This window comes from Ursus arctos, unplaced genomic scaffold (genome assembly GCF_023065955.2).
Source record: "Ursus arctos isolate Adak ecotype North America unplaced genomic scaffold, UrsArc2.0 scaffold_13, whole genome shotgun sequence".
Lineage (NCBI taxonomy): Eukaryota > Metazoa > Chordata > Mammalia > Carnivora > Ursidae > Ursus > Ursus arctos.
In genome coordinates this window covers 20,577,971-20,596,972 of record NW_026622797.1, presented here as the reverse complement: position 1 = coordinate 20,596,972, position 19,002 = coordinate 20,577,971, and the positions used below count along the sequence as shown (strand labels likewise).

The 19,002-nt window shown below is 38.4% G+C and overlaps 1 protein-coding gene across 13 annotated transcripts in view; it reads left to right on the top strand.

Annotated features, from left to right (window-relative positions):
• Positions 1-19,002, top strand: part of UTRN (utrophin) — a 539,750-nt gene that overhangs the window by 228,027 nt on the left and 292,721 nt on the right. For all 13 annotated transcript variants that reach the window (XM_057310986.1, XM_048225919.2, XM_048225918.2 and 10 more), the window contains 8 exons: positions 463-642; positions 4,766-4,900; positions 6,687-6,836; positions 8,124-8,285; positions 8,722-8,850; positions 9,559-9,732; positions 11,619-11,774; positions 18,159-18,329. In XM_057310986.1, coding sequence (XP_057166969.1) covers positions 463-642; positions 4,766-4,900; positions 6,687-6,836; positions 8,124-8,285; positions 8,722-8,850; positions 9,559-9,732; positions 11,619-11,774; positions 18,159-18,329 — 1,257 coding nt within the window. The remainder of the gene's footprint in view (positions 1-462; positions 643-4,765; positions 4,901-6,686; positions 6,837-8,123; positions 8,286-8,721; positions 8,851-9,558; positions 9,733-11,618; positions 11,775-18,158; positions 18,330-19,002) is intronic.

The window sequence follows — 19,002 nt, the reverse complement described above, 5'->3', positions numbered from 1 at the left end:
TAGATTAGCTCTTCCTAGTATAACTTCATCATCTTTGAAATGTTGTTAATTATCAGAAGCATAGGTACACCTATGTTCCAGGAGAAAAAAAGATAGGTTTAAAGTATTTTTAAATAATACCTCTACTATGGTGAAAATTTATTAAAGTTTAATATGCTCAGACTTACAGTGTTTAATTAAAACACCTCACTTAGATTATTATCATGGGCCCAAACTTTGAAAATACTTCATGTCAGTAACTGAAGTTGACTTAGGTGTTCATATTGCTTGTTATGAAATGTAAATGTTACAGTTAGCATTCTTATTTCAAAAGTACTCCCTCTAGTGATTACCTGAATAGTGTTCCAATTAGTTAGAATCGTGTCAGCATGTTAATTTTGGTTTAGTTATCTTTTTTAAAAAGAAAGAAATTGGTTACTGAGAGAGGGACACAGTTTTCAAGTTCATCCTTTCTTGGAACAGAGGGCGAAAGAGGACGTGTTGCAGAAGGAGGTGAGAGTGAAGATTCTCAAGGACAACATCATGTTACTAGCTGCAAAGGCGCCCTCTGGTGGCCAGGAATTGACATCTGAGCTGAATGTTGTGCTGGAGAATTACCAACTTCTGTGTAACCGAATTCGAGGAAAGTGCCACACGCTAGAGGTATGTTATTTTATCAGTGATGTATTTCAGAGACCAAACTCTGCAAAGTACTGACCATTTCCATATCTGGGAAAAAACTCGAATTTTCTTTTCCAGTACAGGATCGTAAAGGAAAAGTCGTTTTTGGATAACAGATTGATAAAGGGAAGCTGGGATTAAAAAAAAAAAAAAAAGGAAACCAAGATCTTCAATTAGTACAAGGTTCTTGGGAAAGCTGTTTCATAGAATTTACTTTTTTTAATATGTGAAATCAGGGTTTTCATATTTCAGGTGATCTGTAGGGTCTGTTCCAATTCTAAAATTCTAGAACAATGTGATGAGAGCCTCTCCTTTCATTTGTTTTACCTGGTTAGTACACAGAGGTGAACTGAGGTTTATTGTTATGACTGGTGTCTGAGAACCTGACAGAAGGAACTTGCATGTGTATTTTGCTGGACCATCCCCCGCCCCCCCCCCCCCCCCCCCGGCCATTGGTTGAAGATGTATCTGATGATGCCAAGAGTTTTTTGTTTTTTTTTTAAATAAAACTAAGTTTTCGCTTGCTTGTGTTGACATTACCGTGACTTTGGTTGCATCTTACTGAAGAGATTTAAGAAGCATTTCAGTTTATAAACAATTTAATTTAAATTCAGTTCAACCTAAAACAGATGACTGTATGATGGTAAATCCTAAAATGGTAAACAATCACAGCTGTGATATTTAAATTCATTCAGTACTTGCTTGTTCTGAATCTATTTTGTGCTGAGATAAATATGTATAATTCAAACTGGTTAATAAGGAAGCTGTAAGTCAGACAAAACCTCATTTAATGTTAACATGCAGTTGATCCTTGAACAATGCGCAGACGGGGGGTGGGGGTGGGGGTGGGGGGTGGTGGTGGTTAGGAGCACTGACCACACCTAATGTCACCCAGCTGAAAATCCGTTTATACCTTCTGACTTCCCCAGAACTTAACTACTAACAGCCTGCTATTGACCAGAAGCCTTATTGATGACATCAGTGGTTGAGTAGCACCTGTTTTGCATGTTGTATGAATCATGTACTGTAATGTGTTGTACCAATAATGTAGGTTAGAGAAAATGTTAAGAGAATCACAAGGAAAGGAAAGCACGTTTATAGTATTGTGCTGTGAAAAAATCCATGTATAAATGGATCCATGCAGTTCAAACCTGCATTGTTTAAAGGTAAACTGTATTGTCTAACATAAAATACCCGAGGTTACTCAATGGAGAATTTAAATTTAAAATTTTGTAAATATAATATATAATATTATGTATGCCTAATCTTGAGTCCTAGTGAATGATCTTGGACTTGAATTTTACTGTAGTTTTATCCATGTTTTTGTTTTCCTATTTATTTATAGCCAAGATAACAACTCATAATATGTTAAAATAATGAGCAAAGTCCCCAAGTTATACGAATCTAACAAAAGACCACCACGTGTTCTGTGTCATTTCTTCAACTTGTGTTTATGACCCAGAGGTGACAATTTGAGGATGAGGAATGAAGTATGTATGTTGAGAATTTGGAATTGCTTTGAGAATTACTTTGGAATAATTTGAGAGAATTACTTTGAGAGAAGAGAAGGAAAAATGCCAGAAAAAAATGATAAGAGAGAAAAGATGAGGCCTTGGTATCTTTAAAGGGGGAAATGAGAAGATGAAAAAAGAAGTTCAAAAACTGAAATGCTCTTAAACGATGTCCAAGATGACTAAGGGATCTTGGGCAGAAATAGCCCAAATTCCTAAATTAAAGTAAGAATGTTTTTCTTTGGCAGGTTCCGACTTTATTACCTTGATTATTTCTAGATTCCTTAAATTTTTTAGATCATGAAATATTTCAAACTTAGAGAAAAGTACAGACAATACTACTAACACCTATATAGCCTGTATAACCAATGTAAAACCTATGTATGTATCCTTCAGATATATTTTTCCAGATCTTGTTTTTAAAATAAAACAATTAGCATTCCAGACCATGTTTCCTCCTTTTCCAGCCCATACCATCTCTCTCAATCCCTCTCTTGAAGTAGTCGTTATCCAGGAGTTGGTGTTTAGATTTCCCAATCCCTGTTTTTATATGTTTAGTATATATGGTTATGTTTCAGTTATCTATTGCGATGTAACAAACTTCACCAAAACACAGTAGCTTACAAAAACAGCCATTTATGATTTCTTGGGATGCCGTGGGCTGACTTGGCCCTGCTGAGTGGCTCTTCTGCTCAGGGAGCTGCATTCATGTGGGAGCTCAGCGGGGGCCTCTCCTCTGCAGCTCTTTCTCCACGTGGCCTGTTTTATGGCTTTTCTGCAGCAGGGCAGCTGGCTTTTAGGAGGGAGGGAGCAGAAGCTGCCAGTCCCCTTAGAGGCGAGGCCTGCAGTTTGTTAGATCACCTCTGTAGCTTCTTTTATTCTAAGCAGGTTGCGAGGCCAGCCCACATCCTGGGGGAGGAGAAAATTTCTCCACTTAATGGGAGTAGCAGCAAATAATGCGTCGCTATGATTAGTCTGCCAGAGTTCACTCTCTGGCCATAAATTCGTTCCATTGTTCCCTCATGCAAAATGCACTTAGGCTGTCCCAGGGACTCCCAAAGTCCTATCCAGTTTAGCATCAATCTCGAAATCCAGTGTCGTGTGATCTGCATCAGGTCCAGGTGCAGATGTGGCTGCTTGGAGCAGTTTCTTCAGGTGCAGGAGTGTGGGAGCAGGGCCTCTAAATCTGGTGACCTGGGCACAAAATAGACGGGTTATCTGCACCCCCTGTCCCCAACGTACATGGTGAGATGGGCACAGGAAAACCTCAGGGGACACTCCCATTCAAAAAAAGTTGGCGGAATAGAAGGAAAATAACAGTCACTGGTAATGGTGACTCTGAAATCTAGTAACAGTAGTTCTGGAATCCAGCCAGGTACGTGTGTGTAGTCAGTGCCCTAGCCCAGGGGAGGGCCTGTTGCTTGATCTGGGACCAGTTTGTTCCTTTGGGAGCCATCCTTCTTTTCCCATCAGAAGTAAGGTTCTGGCCGCTGAGTAGATCTCGGTCTGCTTTCTGTCTGTGGAAATCTGGGGGACTAGACACCTTTTCCCTTTTAGTCTTAGCCAGGGGTTGGCAGATTATAGCCTTAGGATTAATTCTGGTTTGCGGCTGTGTCTGTATGGTTTGTGAACTAAAAATGGTTTGTCTATTTTTAAGAGTGGTTCAAAAACCAAAACACACACACAATAAACAAAAGAGAATCTGTGACAGAGTCTGAATGTGGCCTGTGAAACCTAAAAGACTTACTGTCTGGCCTTTTATAGAAAAATTTGCTGCCTCCCGACCTGCTAAACACACCTCTTGTGGAATGTGCTGGAACGTGCCTTCTCTGAGTCAATAGATCTGAAAGAGGATCGTCCCAGGAGGCTCCATGCTGGACTCTTTCTCTTAAATTTATCAATCAAATAGGCTCATCCTATATGGGAAAGGGTAGTTCCTCCCATAATTTTGCTCCTAGAAAGTGGAGTAGAAATTTATCCCTTTCCTCCCAAAACTCCCCATAGGAATGGGGAATAAGTGATTAGGATTAATATAGTGAGTATAGTATAACTCCGTTTGGTAGAATGTGACTCTCTTCACATGTAGACAAATTCATAGGAATTTAGGAAAAAATTGGGAAGAATATACAGCAAATTGTTAGATCAATGAGCTCTGAGTTGGAATAGGGTAGACCCCAGGAAATTCTAATTTCCTATATAATTGTTAAAAAGAGTTGCAGTTATGAGTACTAAAACCTTTCTATTAAAAAAAACAACAACGAATAATCTTTCCCTCCCGGTTTCTTCTACTAATTATATGGCTTTATTGTTGGCATTTAAACAGATACTTGGAATTTTTTTTAGGGCACAGAGGGAGGCAACTCATTCTTCTTCATCCCCCGGCCCGCCCGCTACCAACTGGTCTAATATGATTTGTTGAAGAATTTTGTTTTTTCACTTATTGAAATTCCAACTTCATCAGTTTCTAAATTTTCAGATATGCTCCTATCTAAATGCAGTTGTTGTTATTGGTTAGAGCGAATGTGTTGTACTGGAGATACAGCGCATCTGAAATGACTTCTTAGATGATGGAGCTTTTGTCTTGCTCACTCTAGGAGGTATGGTCTTGCTGGATTGAACTGCTTCACTATTTGGATCTTGAGACCAGCTGGCTGAGCACCTTGGAGGAGCGGATGAAGAGCACCGAGGCCCTGCCTGAGAAGGCAGATGCTATCAATGAAGCGCTGGAGGTGGGCACCTGCGTTGTGGGGGCAATGCTTTCTGTTGCAGTGAGGCCAAATGAGACTCCAAGGAGGAACATGGCGCCTTATGTTGGCACACGCACTTGCTTTCTGGGTGGTTTTCAGCGTAACTTCTGTGGCCTGAAGTATTTATACAATCCTGTATATTTAGAGTATTGGTGACCCACTAACTCAGCCTCGTGGGGTGGGGGAGCTGTTTGATAATTGGTACATTTTCGTCATGAGTACATTTAGTGAAGCACCCTAGTGATTTTCCTGCTTGTTTTTACCTTTCTGGGATAAAACTGCCTTCTGTTATTAGGATAATTGCTCTCTTGTTTCTTCATAAAGTTATTATTTTTTTTTTTTTTAAGATTTTACTTATTTATTTGACAGAGAGACAGCCAGCGAGAGAGGGAACACAAGCAGGGGGAGTGGGAGAGGAAGAAGCAGGCTCATAGCGGAGGAGCCTGATGTGGGCCTCGATCCCATAACGCCGGGATCATGCCCTGAGCCGAAGGCAGACGCTTAATGACTGCGCCACCCAGGCGCCCCCATAAAGTTATTTTTGTTTATTAGTGGCAACCGCTGTGTTTGTAATAGCTCTTGCTCTGTTATCTTCCCATGGGAAGAGCTGGGGACAGGTTAGAGTGGTTTGTATTTGAGGCCTGGATCCTGTCCTAGGAGCTTGTCCCCAGGCCGAGGCTCGAGCTCCACGAGGCCAAGAAATGTACCTGATTTTTCATTGTTCTCAAGTTACCAGCACAGCGTGTGGCACACGATAACTTAATAACTTCTTTCTTCAGTGGATTAAATTGTGAAGAGTAGATTTGCTTCAAATAAAAGAGGAGGAAGAGGGTGCCTTTGCTTTTAAAATGGAAGGGACACAGGGTGGTAACTGAGTGGATGACTGGGCTGAAGGTTAGAAGTGAGTCCAAGGTGGGACCTGAAGTCTGAGAGCCAGGTGCGGTGCTGGAGGCAAGATGTCGCTTCTCAGGTAAAATCGCAGGGTGAGAGGTTGAGAGAAGAAAAAAAAAAGCGTGACAGGCTTACTTTAAAAACACATCTTTCTAATATGAGAATGAAAACATGTGCATTTCAGAAACATGGAAAATGGAGAGAAGTAAAAAGCAAGATAAGCACTTCTAAACATTTTGGTGTATTTCTTCCTAATTATTATTATTATTTCCTATCCACACTGGAAGGCAGTCCATTATAGTAATGGTTAAACAAAGCCTTTAGAGTCTTAAAGTTGGAATCATAGCTCTACTTTTTACCGGGTGCTTTTGTATTTCAACTCTGTGAGCTTCAGTTTTCCCATCTGTAAAATGGGAATAGTATTTAGCCCATCCAGCTAATTAGATTTATGTATATACAAAGTGTGTATATAAAACAGTGCCGAGCATTCTGTGTCTGTTGTAGAAAAATGAGTACCTATTTTTAGTAGTATAGTCAATAACAGTTTGAGATAATTTTGCTTGTATTGTATTGTTTTCTGCTTTTAAACTTTGCATCATACCATGCACGTTTCCCTGTGTAATTAATAATTATTGAAATTATTTTTATGAAAGTCTCGTAACATGTATCATCATTCATACTGAGTTTTTGATTTTAGGGATTTATTAATACCATGGTGGATATTTTTGTAAGTTGACCATCTACCTCATTTCTGATCTTGTTCTTTAGGTAGATTTCTAGAGAATGGAATTACTTGTTTAGAAAAGTGGACGTTTTTAGGATCCTTGATGGGTTTTTGCCTCAGTCAATGCATATTTTGTCTCCTCTCCCTGTCTAGTCTCTGGAATCTGTTTTGCGACACCCAGCGGATAACCGCACCCAGATTCGAGAACTTGGCCAGACTTTGATTGATGGAGGGATTCTTGATGATATAATCAGTGAGAAACTGGAGGCTTTTAATAGTCGATACGAAGACCTGAGTCACCTGGTAAGAATTGGGGCACACGGGGTGCTGATAGGTTGTCACGGTATAGAGCTGACCGCAAGAACTTTTACCAAGGGGAAGAGTTGGTAACCAACGTGAATAGGGGTGTCATGGACACCCCTATTGTGGGTGGGGAAGAGTCGACCTAACACTTAGAAGACAAGCAGAACTTTGATGATTAAAAAAATCTGTCTTTGAGATTGTTTCTACTTATGAACTATTTAATTTCCTTGAAGGATATTATAGCTGTATGTAAGAATAGGAACTCATATTATCCTAGTAAATATTAGGGCCAACTGAATTTGACTTAAGTTGCTGTTATAAAATGTCGTAATCTCTGGATACCTACTCAGAATGCATCACAACATGTGTGTTTGTATCAATAAGTAGAGAAAGGAGATTATCCTTTATAGGAGGGTTGGAGGGCTATTACATGCTTATTAAGACACATATTAAATAATAATGATTGATGTTTAGGTCGTGAATAGCATCAAGCCTATCCCAAAAGTGCAGCAGATAGTGGTTCAACATGTATGCAAATCTGTACAACTTGAGACTTCGGAAAAAAAGAGATTTCTGTGTTCATTCTACTGATAGACATTCTTGTTATATTTTATGTTGTTATTGATAGGCTTATTGCGGATTCCTGTAAAGGTCCTATATATGTCATAGATGACATTTTTATTGTCTCTGTTTAATATGTTATATGGGAAACGTTTACTTTTTTTGTTGTTGTTGAGATATAATTGAAATATAACATATTACTTTCAGGTGATGACATAATGATTTGATATTTGTATGCATTGTGAAATGATAACCACGATAGGCTGAGCTAACATCCCTCACCATATATAGTCCCAATTTTTTTTCTGGTGATAAGGACTTTTAAGATCTACTCTCTTTGTATTAGCAATCTGTTCTTGTCTCTGTGAGCTTGTTTTTTTTGTTTGTTTGTTTTAAATTCCACATATAAGTGAATGCTTTTTGCTATTTGCTTTTCTCTGACTCATTTCCCTTAGCATAAAGCCCTCGAGGGCGTTTTTATAATTTGTCATAGTATATAGAAAGAAGTAAAAATTAGTAATTCACTGTAAGATAAATAAGACACTAGAAGAATCTTTTCACTCTTACCTTTGCTGGTTACTATTTAGTTATAATGTAGGCCAAAGTTTTGAACTGACGCATTTATAATCTGTTTTTCTCTTGGCAACCAGAACATGGGGGTTTTCTTATATTCGGCTCTTTATATTGGTGCTGAGTAGCTAATGATTCCATTTTTCCCCTGTGTAGGCAGAGAGCAAGCAGATTTCTTTGGAAAAGCAACTCCAGGTCCTACGGGAAACTGACCACATACTTCAAGTCTTGCAGGAGAGCTTAGGGGAGCTGGACAAGCAGCTCACAACGTACTTGACTGATAGGATAGATGCCTTCCAGGTTCCACAGGAAGCTCAGGTACGGCCATGGAGTGGAGGGCTTTTGAGTCATAAAAAGAGCGTATGTAATGGCTTCCTAACCCACCAAGAGAACTGGCCCCTCTTGCCATTCCAAATTGAGTCAGTGAGACAGGCTAACCTTATGGGACCACATAGGGGTTTTGGAGTCCTTTTGGTCTCTCTATGAGACCCTGGCAAATGATCACCATTTTAAAATTATAGTTATGAAGTTGGGAAAATGCCTTTTTTATAAATAAATGGTGAACATTAGAAATAACAAACGCAAGGATCTTAGTTCGTGTGTCCCACATGGAAGTCCTGTGACACAGGTGGCCTGTATTATTATTAAACGTATTAAAGCTTATACGGTGATCAACATATTCCTATGTATTGTGTGACTGTATGGAACTTTTAATAAAAAAGACCTTCTCCCCTTTCTAATCTCTTTGTTGTAGAAAATCCAAGCAGAGATCTCAGCCCATGAGCTGACTCTGGAGGAGCTGAGAAGAAACACACGCCCCCAGCCTCCGACTTCCCCAGAAGGCAGGAATGCCAGAGGAGGGAGTCAGATGGATGTGTTACAGGTGAAGAGGGAGAGCAGCTCCCTTTCACTTTTTGATGTGCTGGGCGTAAAAAAAAAAAAAAAAAAAAAAAAAAAAAAAATGAGGATGAGCCGATGACTTGGATGTCTTTGGTCTTCTCTATGATGTAAACAGTGGGATGGGAATGATGCATTGCACCCCGGGCAGTGAAACAGAAACAAGTTGTTGCATGGGTGGAAAATACGGAATCTGATTTTATACTTGAATTGCAAAGAGAGAGCATGCTAGATTTAAAAGTTATCTTTATATAGATTTTTCCATTAATGCAGAGCCTCTGGTGTGGCTCCATTCTGGTGTGGCTGGTGGACTGGGCAGGTTGAGAGCATGGGATGTGGCACCCCCTAGTCCTTTAACGGTGGATGCAGAATTGACGTTGACTCTGGGCTTGCCGTGAAGGACATGTTGTTTTAGGTTCTTGAACTGGATTTTTCAAACAGGTGAGAAATTTTGTGAAGTTTTAATTCCGGCAAGGCCAGCTTAGCTTTTTCTTATGTCTTAGAGTGATACTCTGTGAAGTAATTCATGACCCTGCGCTGTGCAGGGCACTCAGATGAGTGGGTAGCCCCTGTTCCTTTAAGGAATGTTTTTATGGCTGCCTTACCTTGCAGCTTGTGATTGCACTAGTATCCTCTGCTGAGAGAGATTATCATTCTGATGTGAATTGCTTATTTTGTTCATTTCTGGAAACAGAGGAAACTTCGAGAGGTGTCCACAAAGTTCCAGCTTTTCCAGAAGCCTGCTAACTTTGAACAGCGCATGCTTGATTGCAAGCGTGTGTTGGATGGTGTAAAAGCAGAACTTCATGTTCTGGACGTGAGGGATGTGGATCCTGATGTCATACAGAGCCATCTGGACAAGTGTATGGTGAGGCCATTGGGTGGACATTGTGTCCAGTGGGTTTTCCAGCAGCTCATATGGTTTCATCGAGTGCTGACGTACATGGCTTATTTAATAATTACCAGTCTATAGTGAGCTAAGAAGAGAGCTCGATGGAGAAAAACAGGTTAAAAATAAGAAGTGTGGTCCTGTCCTTTAAGGAAATTAGAAGAGAAAAGAGAGACAGGTGGGAGAGAGTAAAATCAATTATTACAATGTAATGAGATAAGAAAGCTGGAATGGACATGCATATAACATGATTTAAAAAACAAGGGAAACACATGTTAATCACGGTATGAAGTTTGGGAAGATCTTGACAGAACGTGACTAATAAGCTAAGTTTTAAAGGATAAATTTGAGTCAGCTAGAAGAACCATACTGAGAATAGATGTCAGGACTATTACAGTATAAAAGAAAATCATTCTTAAGGAAAGTTAAACTTTGAATTTCAGCTTAAAAAGTTTAAGCCTAAAATATGAAAGAAAAAATTATACTTAGAATGGATGTCAGGAATATTATAGCATAAAAAAATCATTCTCTAGGAAAGTAAAATTTTAAATTCAAGTTTAAACCTACGATGTGAAAGAAGAAATTATTTATAAGGCCTTATTACTATCTTAGTCTTGAACATTATAATTCAGTTGAGTAGAAATTTAAAAATAATGTAGCTAAGTATACACAGTCTTAGAATTAGTCTTCTCCTTGAGAAGAGTCACGAAGAAACTTACCATGACATTTGCTAAGACAAAAGTGTGGGGGGAGTTCTTTGTGCTTTTCAAAATTGCAGTCTCCTTGTTTATTACATGCTGAAGGTTTGTATACTTGAAAACTGGAATAGGTGAAAGAATGAACAAACAGGGCAAATTTGTGGTTGTGTGTGTATGTGTGAGTGTATATGTAAATAGTTATTGATTTAGTGAGACACAAAGACCTACAGAGCACTGTCCTTGACCTTGTATAACTTAGTCCAGTGGTCTGTTACTATGTGACAATGCCACAGGAGATGTTTCAGGTCAAGATCATGGTGGATGGAAATAAGAGAACTTACCCAGATAAAAGGTTTTTTTTTTAAATTATTATTATGTTATGTTAGTCACCATACAGTACATCATTAGCTTTTGGTGTAGTATTCCATGATTCATTGTTTGCGTGTAACACCCCATGCTCCATGCAATACATGCCCTCCTTAATACCCATCACTGAGCTAGCCCATCCCCCCACCCCCTCCCCTCTAAAACCCTGATTGTTTCCCAAAGTTTTTTAGTTTCAAGGTAACTAGGATGAGAACAGCTCTGAATTTGACCTACATAACTCCAATTTCTTGTAGTTACATACATCTTGATATATTGAGTATATATCTTTTCATCATATAAGCAATATGTGCTCATTTTGGTAGACTTCATACTTCAGAGAATTCTAAAAAAAAGAAAAAAGGTGAATGTTACTACTTCCAAATTTCAACAGCCAGAAATATAGCCAGCGTTGGCTTTTTCCTAATAGCATTTATGGTTTTAAAAAATATATAATTTAAAAAATGATAGACATTCAGTTTTTAGTCTTAAAATTTTTCCATTTTATGTGGGAAAAAATGTTTTTATTACGAAGTACTTTCATAAACCTTGAAAATACATGTTTGAGGGTTTTTTTAAATAAGTATTAATCTCTATTAGTTTATTTTCTTATCTGATTTTAAAAAGATAATACAACTTTGATTTCATTTCACTCATCCTTTGAAGCAAATCCGAGGAAGAAAAAACCCTTTGATCTCCATAGTTACTTTGTAGCTGTCAGTCTGTATAAGCCGTGTTCTGAAATGATTCCAATTAGCAACTTTCCACCACAATATGTAAAATGTGCCTTGCTTTCTTTTAAAGAAACTCTATAAAACTTTGAGCGAAGTCAAGCTGGAAGTGGAGACTGTCATCAAAACAGGAAGGCACATTGTCCAGAAGCAACAAACCGACAACCCCAAGGGGATGGATGGGCAGCTGACTTCTCTGAAGATTCTCTACAATGACCTGGGTGCCCAGGTAAGGGCAGGTCCACTGCTCACCTGTGTCTCTCTCATTTATGTGCTTTAAAATCTTGCTCCTAGAAGAATGCATGTTTGAATTTTAGGGCACTAATAATTGTGCTTTCAATTATTACAGTATTTTAAAAATTATATTTCTTTACATCTGTATATTAATATCACAATGATGCATAATTATAGAGAAATTTACTTTTAACATTTAATCCAGACTCATTTTTATATTTTCAATGGCTAGTCCCTTTTCCGAAGTGATTCTAAGGAAACTCTACCAGTAATAGCCCCTGTATAAACTCAAGTTATTGGTCCTTGGATTTCTAAATTGAATAGTCTACTGAGAAATGTTAAAACATTGGGACTCTAATAAATGGTAAGTGACAGGAAGTTCACGTTAATCTAGCAGGATCTTTAAAATCCTTTTAAGAAACATCTATAACTTGGGCATCTGAGTGAACCTGCCGGGGAATTTTTGGCCATTTATCGTGAGTGACTATATTCAGGACATTGAATATCTTTTCTTACTGAGAATGCTGCCCTGAAACCAGGAACGCAAAGCAGAACAACGACAACAAAAGTGTTCAAGTGGCACCTACTTGGCGATATTGGAAAGCTGTGTTAGATAATATTTTCGATCCTTCTTGGGTTTTTAAATATTACCTAAGTTTCTACATAAGCCCAGAGAAAACTAGCTGAAATTTTGTTATCATTTTCGGATCAGCAAGAATGAGCAGTGCATACATTTCCTGGACAATTTTGACCTCCTCACTTCTGCAAGAGAAAATTGCTTATCTGATACATTTTCTATCATTTGGATACATTGCCCATCTAGAACACACGGTGTAGAGCTTCTTCTTGGTATTATACAGCTGAAGTTATTTGTCAACTATTACTGTATTTATTCATCAACTGGGCATTGTTTGGATAGGAATGGTGTTGCTAGTTTTAATATCAATTCTCCAGTTGTGAGTATGGTTTTAGCATTAAGTCATTTTCTCATTCAACACAATTGAGACAGTACTGTGTGACAGGAATCATATAGGCAGTAGAGATACAGTGACACGCAAAAGCATACATTATCTCTTTTTCTATAGAACTTAGGATCACAAGAGAAGAAAACATTAATCAGGTAGTCATACAAAGTAGTGTCACATTAGCAGTCTGAAGTGTTATGAAAGAAAGTATGTGGTGCTTTAATACCATATAATTTCCATCATATGTGGAATTTAAGACACAAAACAAATGAGCAAAGAAAAAAAGAGAGAGCAACAAACCAAGAAACAGACATTGGCTCTTAACTATAGAGAGCAAACTGATGGTTACCAGAGGGGAGGGGGGTGGGAGGGATGTGGTGAAAATGGTGATGGGGATTAAGAGCACACTTACCGTGATGAGCACTGAGTAATGTATACAGTTGCTGAATCACTGTATGTACACTTGAAACTAATTTAATACTACATGTTAACTACACTGGAATTAAAATTAAAAACTTAATAATAATAATAATAATAAAAGAAACAAGTGGAAAAAAAAAGAGCATATGTAATGGGGGATTTGGTCCAGTCTGGGGTTACAAAGCTTCCCTGAAGAAGTGGTGTGTAAGCCGAGATCTGAAGGATGAGTAGGAATAGCCCGGGTGAAAGCAGTGGAGGACCCTTTGAGGTTGCTGGGACAGCATGTAGAAAGGCCCTGTGGCAGGAGCAGCATGGTACATTTATGTGGCTAATGCAGAGAGAGCAAGTGTGGGGAACATGGTGTCGAAGAAAGGGATGAGACCAGAGCATACTAGTGTCTTAGAGTTTGTGATAAGGATTTTAATTTTAAGAACAATAAGCAGTGACTGCAGGATTTTAGCAGGGAGATAACAGGCTCATGTATTTGCTTTTTAAAAGATCACTCACTGCAGTTTAGAGGATGAATTGAAGAAAGACAGCAATGGATGTGAAGGGAGCAGTTAGGAAGTCATCGTTACGTTCTTAGTGAGAAATGATGGTGGCATGAGCGAGAGTGGAGCAGTGGAGATGGCATGAGCAGATGGACCTAGACGTATTTAAGAAGTGAAGTGAGTAGGAGATGGTGATGGATTAGGATGTGGGAGTACAGGAGGTGGGAAGATGAAGGATGACCCCTGGGCTTCTGGCTTGGTTACATGAAAGATCATGGTGCCATCACTGGGAGGGGGCACTGGAAGGAAAGGCAGAAACATGAAAAAGTCTTAAGTATGTATTGGGCATGTTTGCATATTAAGGGCCTTTGTGAGAGTGAATTGAATATGTCAGGTACTCACAAAGTTATTCAAGTCTGGAGAATATATCTGGGCTGAAGCTAGGAATTTTATGAGTCATCTGCATAGAGATGGTAATTAAAGTTTTCAGTGGTGATGAGATTGTCTAGGGAGAGGATATAATGAGAAATGAAAAACTTTTACAGGCCACAAAATAAAAAATAAATGAGTGGGACTACATCAAACTTAAAGAGCTCTCCTGCACAGCAAAAGAAACCACCAACAAAATGGAAAGACAACCTACAGAATGGGAAAAAAATATTTGCAAATCATATATGTGATAACAAGTTAATATCAAAAATATATAAAGAATTCATACAACTCAATAGCAAAAACCCAAATAATCTAATGAAAAATGGGCAGAAGACCTGAGTAGACATTGTACCAAGGAAGAAATACAAATGATCAACAGATACATGAGAAGGTACTGAAGCTTGACTGATCATCGAGGAAATGCAAATCAAAACCACAATGAGATACTACCTCACACCTGTTAGATGGGTAGTATCAATAGAAAGAGATAATGCTGGTGAGGATGTGGAGAAAAGAGTGTGCACTGTTGGTAGAACTGTAAATTGGTGCAGCTGCTGTGGAAGACAGTGCGGAGGTCCTCAAAAAATTAAAAATTAAAAAATAATGTATACTATAAATAATATATATAATAAACACAAATTAAAATTAAAAAAATTAAAAACTACAGTATGATCCAGTAATTCCACTTCTGGGCATATATCTGATGGAAACAAAAGTACTACATTGAAGAGATATCTGCACCCTCGTGTTCATTGTAGCTCTATTTAGAGTTGCCAAGGCATGGAAACAACCTAAGTGTCCACTGATGGATATGGAAGATATGGTATATATATATATATACCACATATATAATATATGGTATATCTCACCTAGCACAATGAGGGAATTGTGGTAAGTGAGATATATCAGACAGGGAAAGACAAATAATGTATGATCTCACTTTTATGTGAAATCTGTAAAACAACAACAACCAAACTCACAGAAAAAGAGATCAGATTTGTGGCTACCAGAGGTGGGGGACTGGCGGGTCTGGGAATTGGATGAAGGTGACCAGAAGGAACAAATTTTCAGTCACAAGGTACATAAGCCCTAAGGGTGTAACGTGCAACATGCTGCCTACAGCTAACAGGGCTGTGTGTGTACATAGGGAAGTTGTGAAGTTGTGAAGAGGGGAAATCCTGTGAGTTCTCATCACAAGAAAAAAACCATTTTTTTTTGTATCTGTATGAAGCGATGGATGTTTAAAGTTATTGTGGTAATCATTTTGTAATATACGGAGTAAAGTCATTGTGCTATACACCTTAAACTTACACAGTGCTATATCTCAATAAAACTGGAAAAAATAAATTAAAAATAATTCTTAATTAAAAAAAAGGGTCTGAATCAAGTCTTGAGGAAATTAGATCACTTAGTAAGAAATTTGAGGAAGATGTGTTTGCAAAAGAAACTGAAGTATATCTGAACCACACTTAATTTCTCTGTTCATCAGTGGACATTTGTTTCCATGTCTTGGCTATTGTGTGTAATGCTGCCATCAACGTGGGTGTGCAGATATCTTTTCTAAATACTGATTTCGTTTCCTTTGGATATATACACCCAAATGGGATTACTGGATCATATGGTAGTTTTATTTTTAATGTTTTGAGGAACCACCATACTGTTTTCCATAATTGTATACTTGAAATCTGCTAAAAGAATAGATGTTAAGTGTTTTCACTACTAAAAAAAAAAAAAAAAGGTAACTATGGGAGATGAGGCTGGTTTGATTAACTTGATTATTGTAGTCATCTCACTCTGTATATGTACGTAAAATGATCACATTGTACATCTTAAAAAATCACATGGTAGAAACTAAATATACATGTATGAAACTATAGTTAGTAGCGAGAAGTGGTAGCACACCAGGAGAGTGCTGGGGCTGGGAAGCCAGGGGAAAAGGGTTTTTTTGAGAATGGGTATAGGCACTGGTTTTGAATTATTGAACATTAAAAATGATGTCCACTTAACGATGTCCATGTAGGCCTGTTGCCCTTGGAGTCATTATTGAGTTCAGCAAAGACAGTTTCTGTGGAGTGATAGGGGCAGAAGGCAGAATGGGAGGAGGTAAGAAATGTGGGGAAGGTAAGAAAATGCTTTAGAGGATTAAGGGAGAGATAGGTGAGAGGAAGGTCTCAGGGGAGATGGAGCCAAAGAAGGAATTTTTTTTTTTTTAAATATAAGAGACTGTGTGTGTGTGTGTGTGTGTGTGTGTGTGTGTGTGTATTTATTTATTTTTTTAGATTTTATTTATTTACTTGAGAGAGCGAGAGCAAGTGAGAGAGAGCGCCAGCATGGGAGAGGGGCAAAGAGAGAGGGAGAGGCAGACAGGAGAAGCAGACTCCTCACTGAGCAGGGAGCCCACTGAGTAGAGAGGCTGCTGAGCAGGGAGCCCCACGTGGGACTCCATCCCAGAACCTTGAGATCATGACTTGAGCCAAAGGCAGATACTTAACTGACTGAACCACCGAGATACCCCAAGATTTGAGTATATTTCATAGCTGATGGGGATGATCCTATTAAGAGGGAATGGTTGAATATCTAAGAGGGAGAAAGGATAAATGGTAAGGTAAGATCTTTCCAAGTTGATACTGCCTAATTCAGAATGCACTACATCTCAAAATATATTGGTTAGACTGAGAAGAGTGAATGGTTATAAGTTGAACTGTAAATTATTTTCTTCCTGATATGTACAAATCTTTGGTAGCATTAAGTTTTATGATGATTGTGTAGCTGCCTGGGCATGTCAAATCAGATAAGATCTTTTGAATACCTAATACCTTTTAATATAATTCTTGTATTTGTCTCCTTAAGTCTATATGGAGGGGCTATTAATTTAAAGTCATGAATTCTAATTAAACCCGTAGAGAAAATATTTAATTTTAAGAAGGAATTTAATAATAATCCATCCTTGAGGTATGAAAGAGTAAAATAGAACCTAGGGGACCAGAAAAAAGAAATGTAATTCCACATTACTTATTAAGAAAATTTCATCCCATACATATCACTCTACTACTTAGGTAATGCAAATTATCTCTACATATGTGCACAAAAAAAGAACACATTTTTATTTATGTATTGTGTTGTGTTACCCTTAAAAATGTTATCTCAGCTTTAGCTTATGAATGATAGTTTTGTTTGAGAGTACCATCACGTAATGTAAAGGGTCAGACCACGCTCAGTTCAGTGGCTGTGTCCCACTGATCATAGCCTTAGCCCCTTTCAGCTTCACTGCCCTGACCCGCAAGGTAGGAAGGAAAGTGCCTCTCACAGAGGCTACTGTTGCTTACTGCACAGCACATGTAAGACTCTTCAGCGTGATATGGGAGCTATGTTAAGAGCCTGGTAGATGTTAGTTAAGTTCATTTTGCTTTCTGTCAACCACAAAAACAAAATAATAGTAACGGTTTATGTTGCATAGTCATTTATTGTATTTTAAGTTAATAGTTAATTGCAAAACAAAACTATGAGAATTATACTATTTCCCCCTCAGATTTCTAGAATATAGGGTGTATGTTTGTGTTTTTTAAACAGATTTCTTTCTTGAGAGGATTGTAAGGCATCTTCTGTTCAAAATGATAAAAGATACCATTTACTTATACCTTACTAAAGTTAAGGGTAACTTTGTTACAAGGCCTGGGCCAGCCCTCTGTGTATGTATCTTTTTCATTTGATACATAACAACCTTTGAAGGCTATTCCTCTACCAAGGTCATTTAGAAAGTAAGTGGGAAGAGCTAAGATGAAAACCCAGGGTTGCCTGACACTTAACCTCTATAGTATATTGTCCCCTTGTGGAAATACAAGAATGGAGTGACTTCAGATGGGAGAGGTAAAGGTTATGTATGTCTTGTGGGTCAAGTATGAATAGTTTGGATCTTTAGTTATTATTTGGATTCATTCTTTTCATGTTCTTTTCCCTCTTCCTTTCCCTTTCTCCTCCCTCCCCTCACTCTTTCTCTTTCCCTTCCCTCTCTCCCCCCTTCCCTCCTTCTCTCCTTCTCTCTGCCTCCCTCCCTCTCTTTCTCCTATTTAGGTGACAGAGGGAAAACAGGACCTGGAAAGAGCATCCCAGTTGGCCCGGAAAATGAAGAAAGAGACTGCTTCTCTGTCTGAATGGCTTTCTGTTACTGAAGTTGAATTGGTACAGAAATCCACGTCAGAAGGCTTGCTTGGGGACTTGGACATGGAAATCTCCTGGGCTAAAGTAAGTTGTAGTTCGGGTTGCCTGCCAATATTATGCCAGGGTCTCCCGTGGCATTTTGTTCAGGATGTCATTTATCTCCATTATTTTTTCTACTTCTCTATCTTAAGAAAAAAAGAAAAGACTATTTTAAAAGACAACAATTTTGGGGCACCTGGGTGGCTCAGTTGTTAAGAGTCTGCCTTTGGCCCAGGGCGTGATCCCGGCATTCTGGGATCGAGCCCCACATCAGGCTCCTCTGCTGGGAGGCTGCTTCTTCCTCTCCCACTCCCCCTGCTTGTCTCTCTCTCACTGGCTGTCTCTCTCACTGGCTGTCTCTGTGTCAAATAAATAAATAAAATCTTAAAAAAAAAAAAAGACAACAACTTTAAGAAGATATTTTTATTTTGATTCCAAAAACATTAAACTCACATGGCTCATCAGTAGGGCCTTTATAGGATTGTGCCTCTGTGGTGCTTAAAAACATTCTAATCATTCTAATCGTTAAAACATTCTAATCATTACCTTCACGATTGGTGATATTTTCTGAGTATTCATTTTTCACAAAGTATTGTGCTGAATTTATTTATTAATTCTTCTGTAATAACTTTTGTACCAGTAACTAATCTTTCTATTGCAAACGAACTGATGTAAAGAGCATAGGAACAGAATTTTCAAAAAAAATCGATAAAAGATC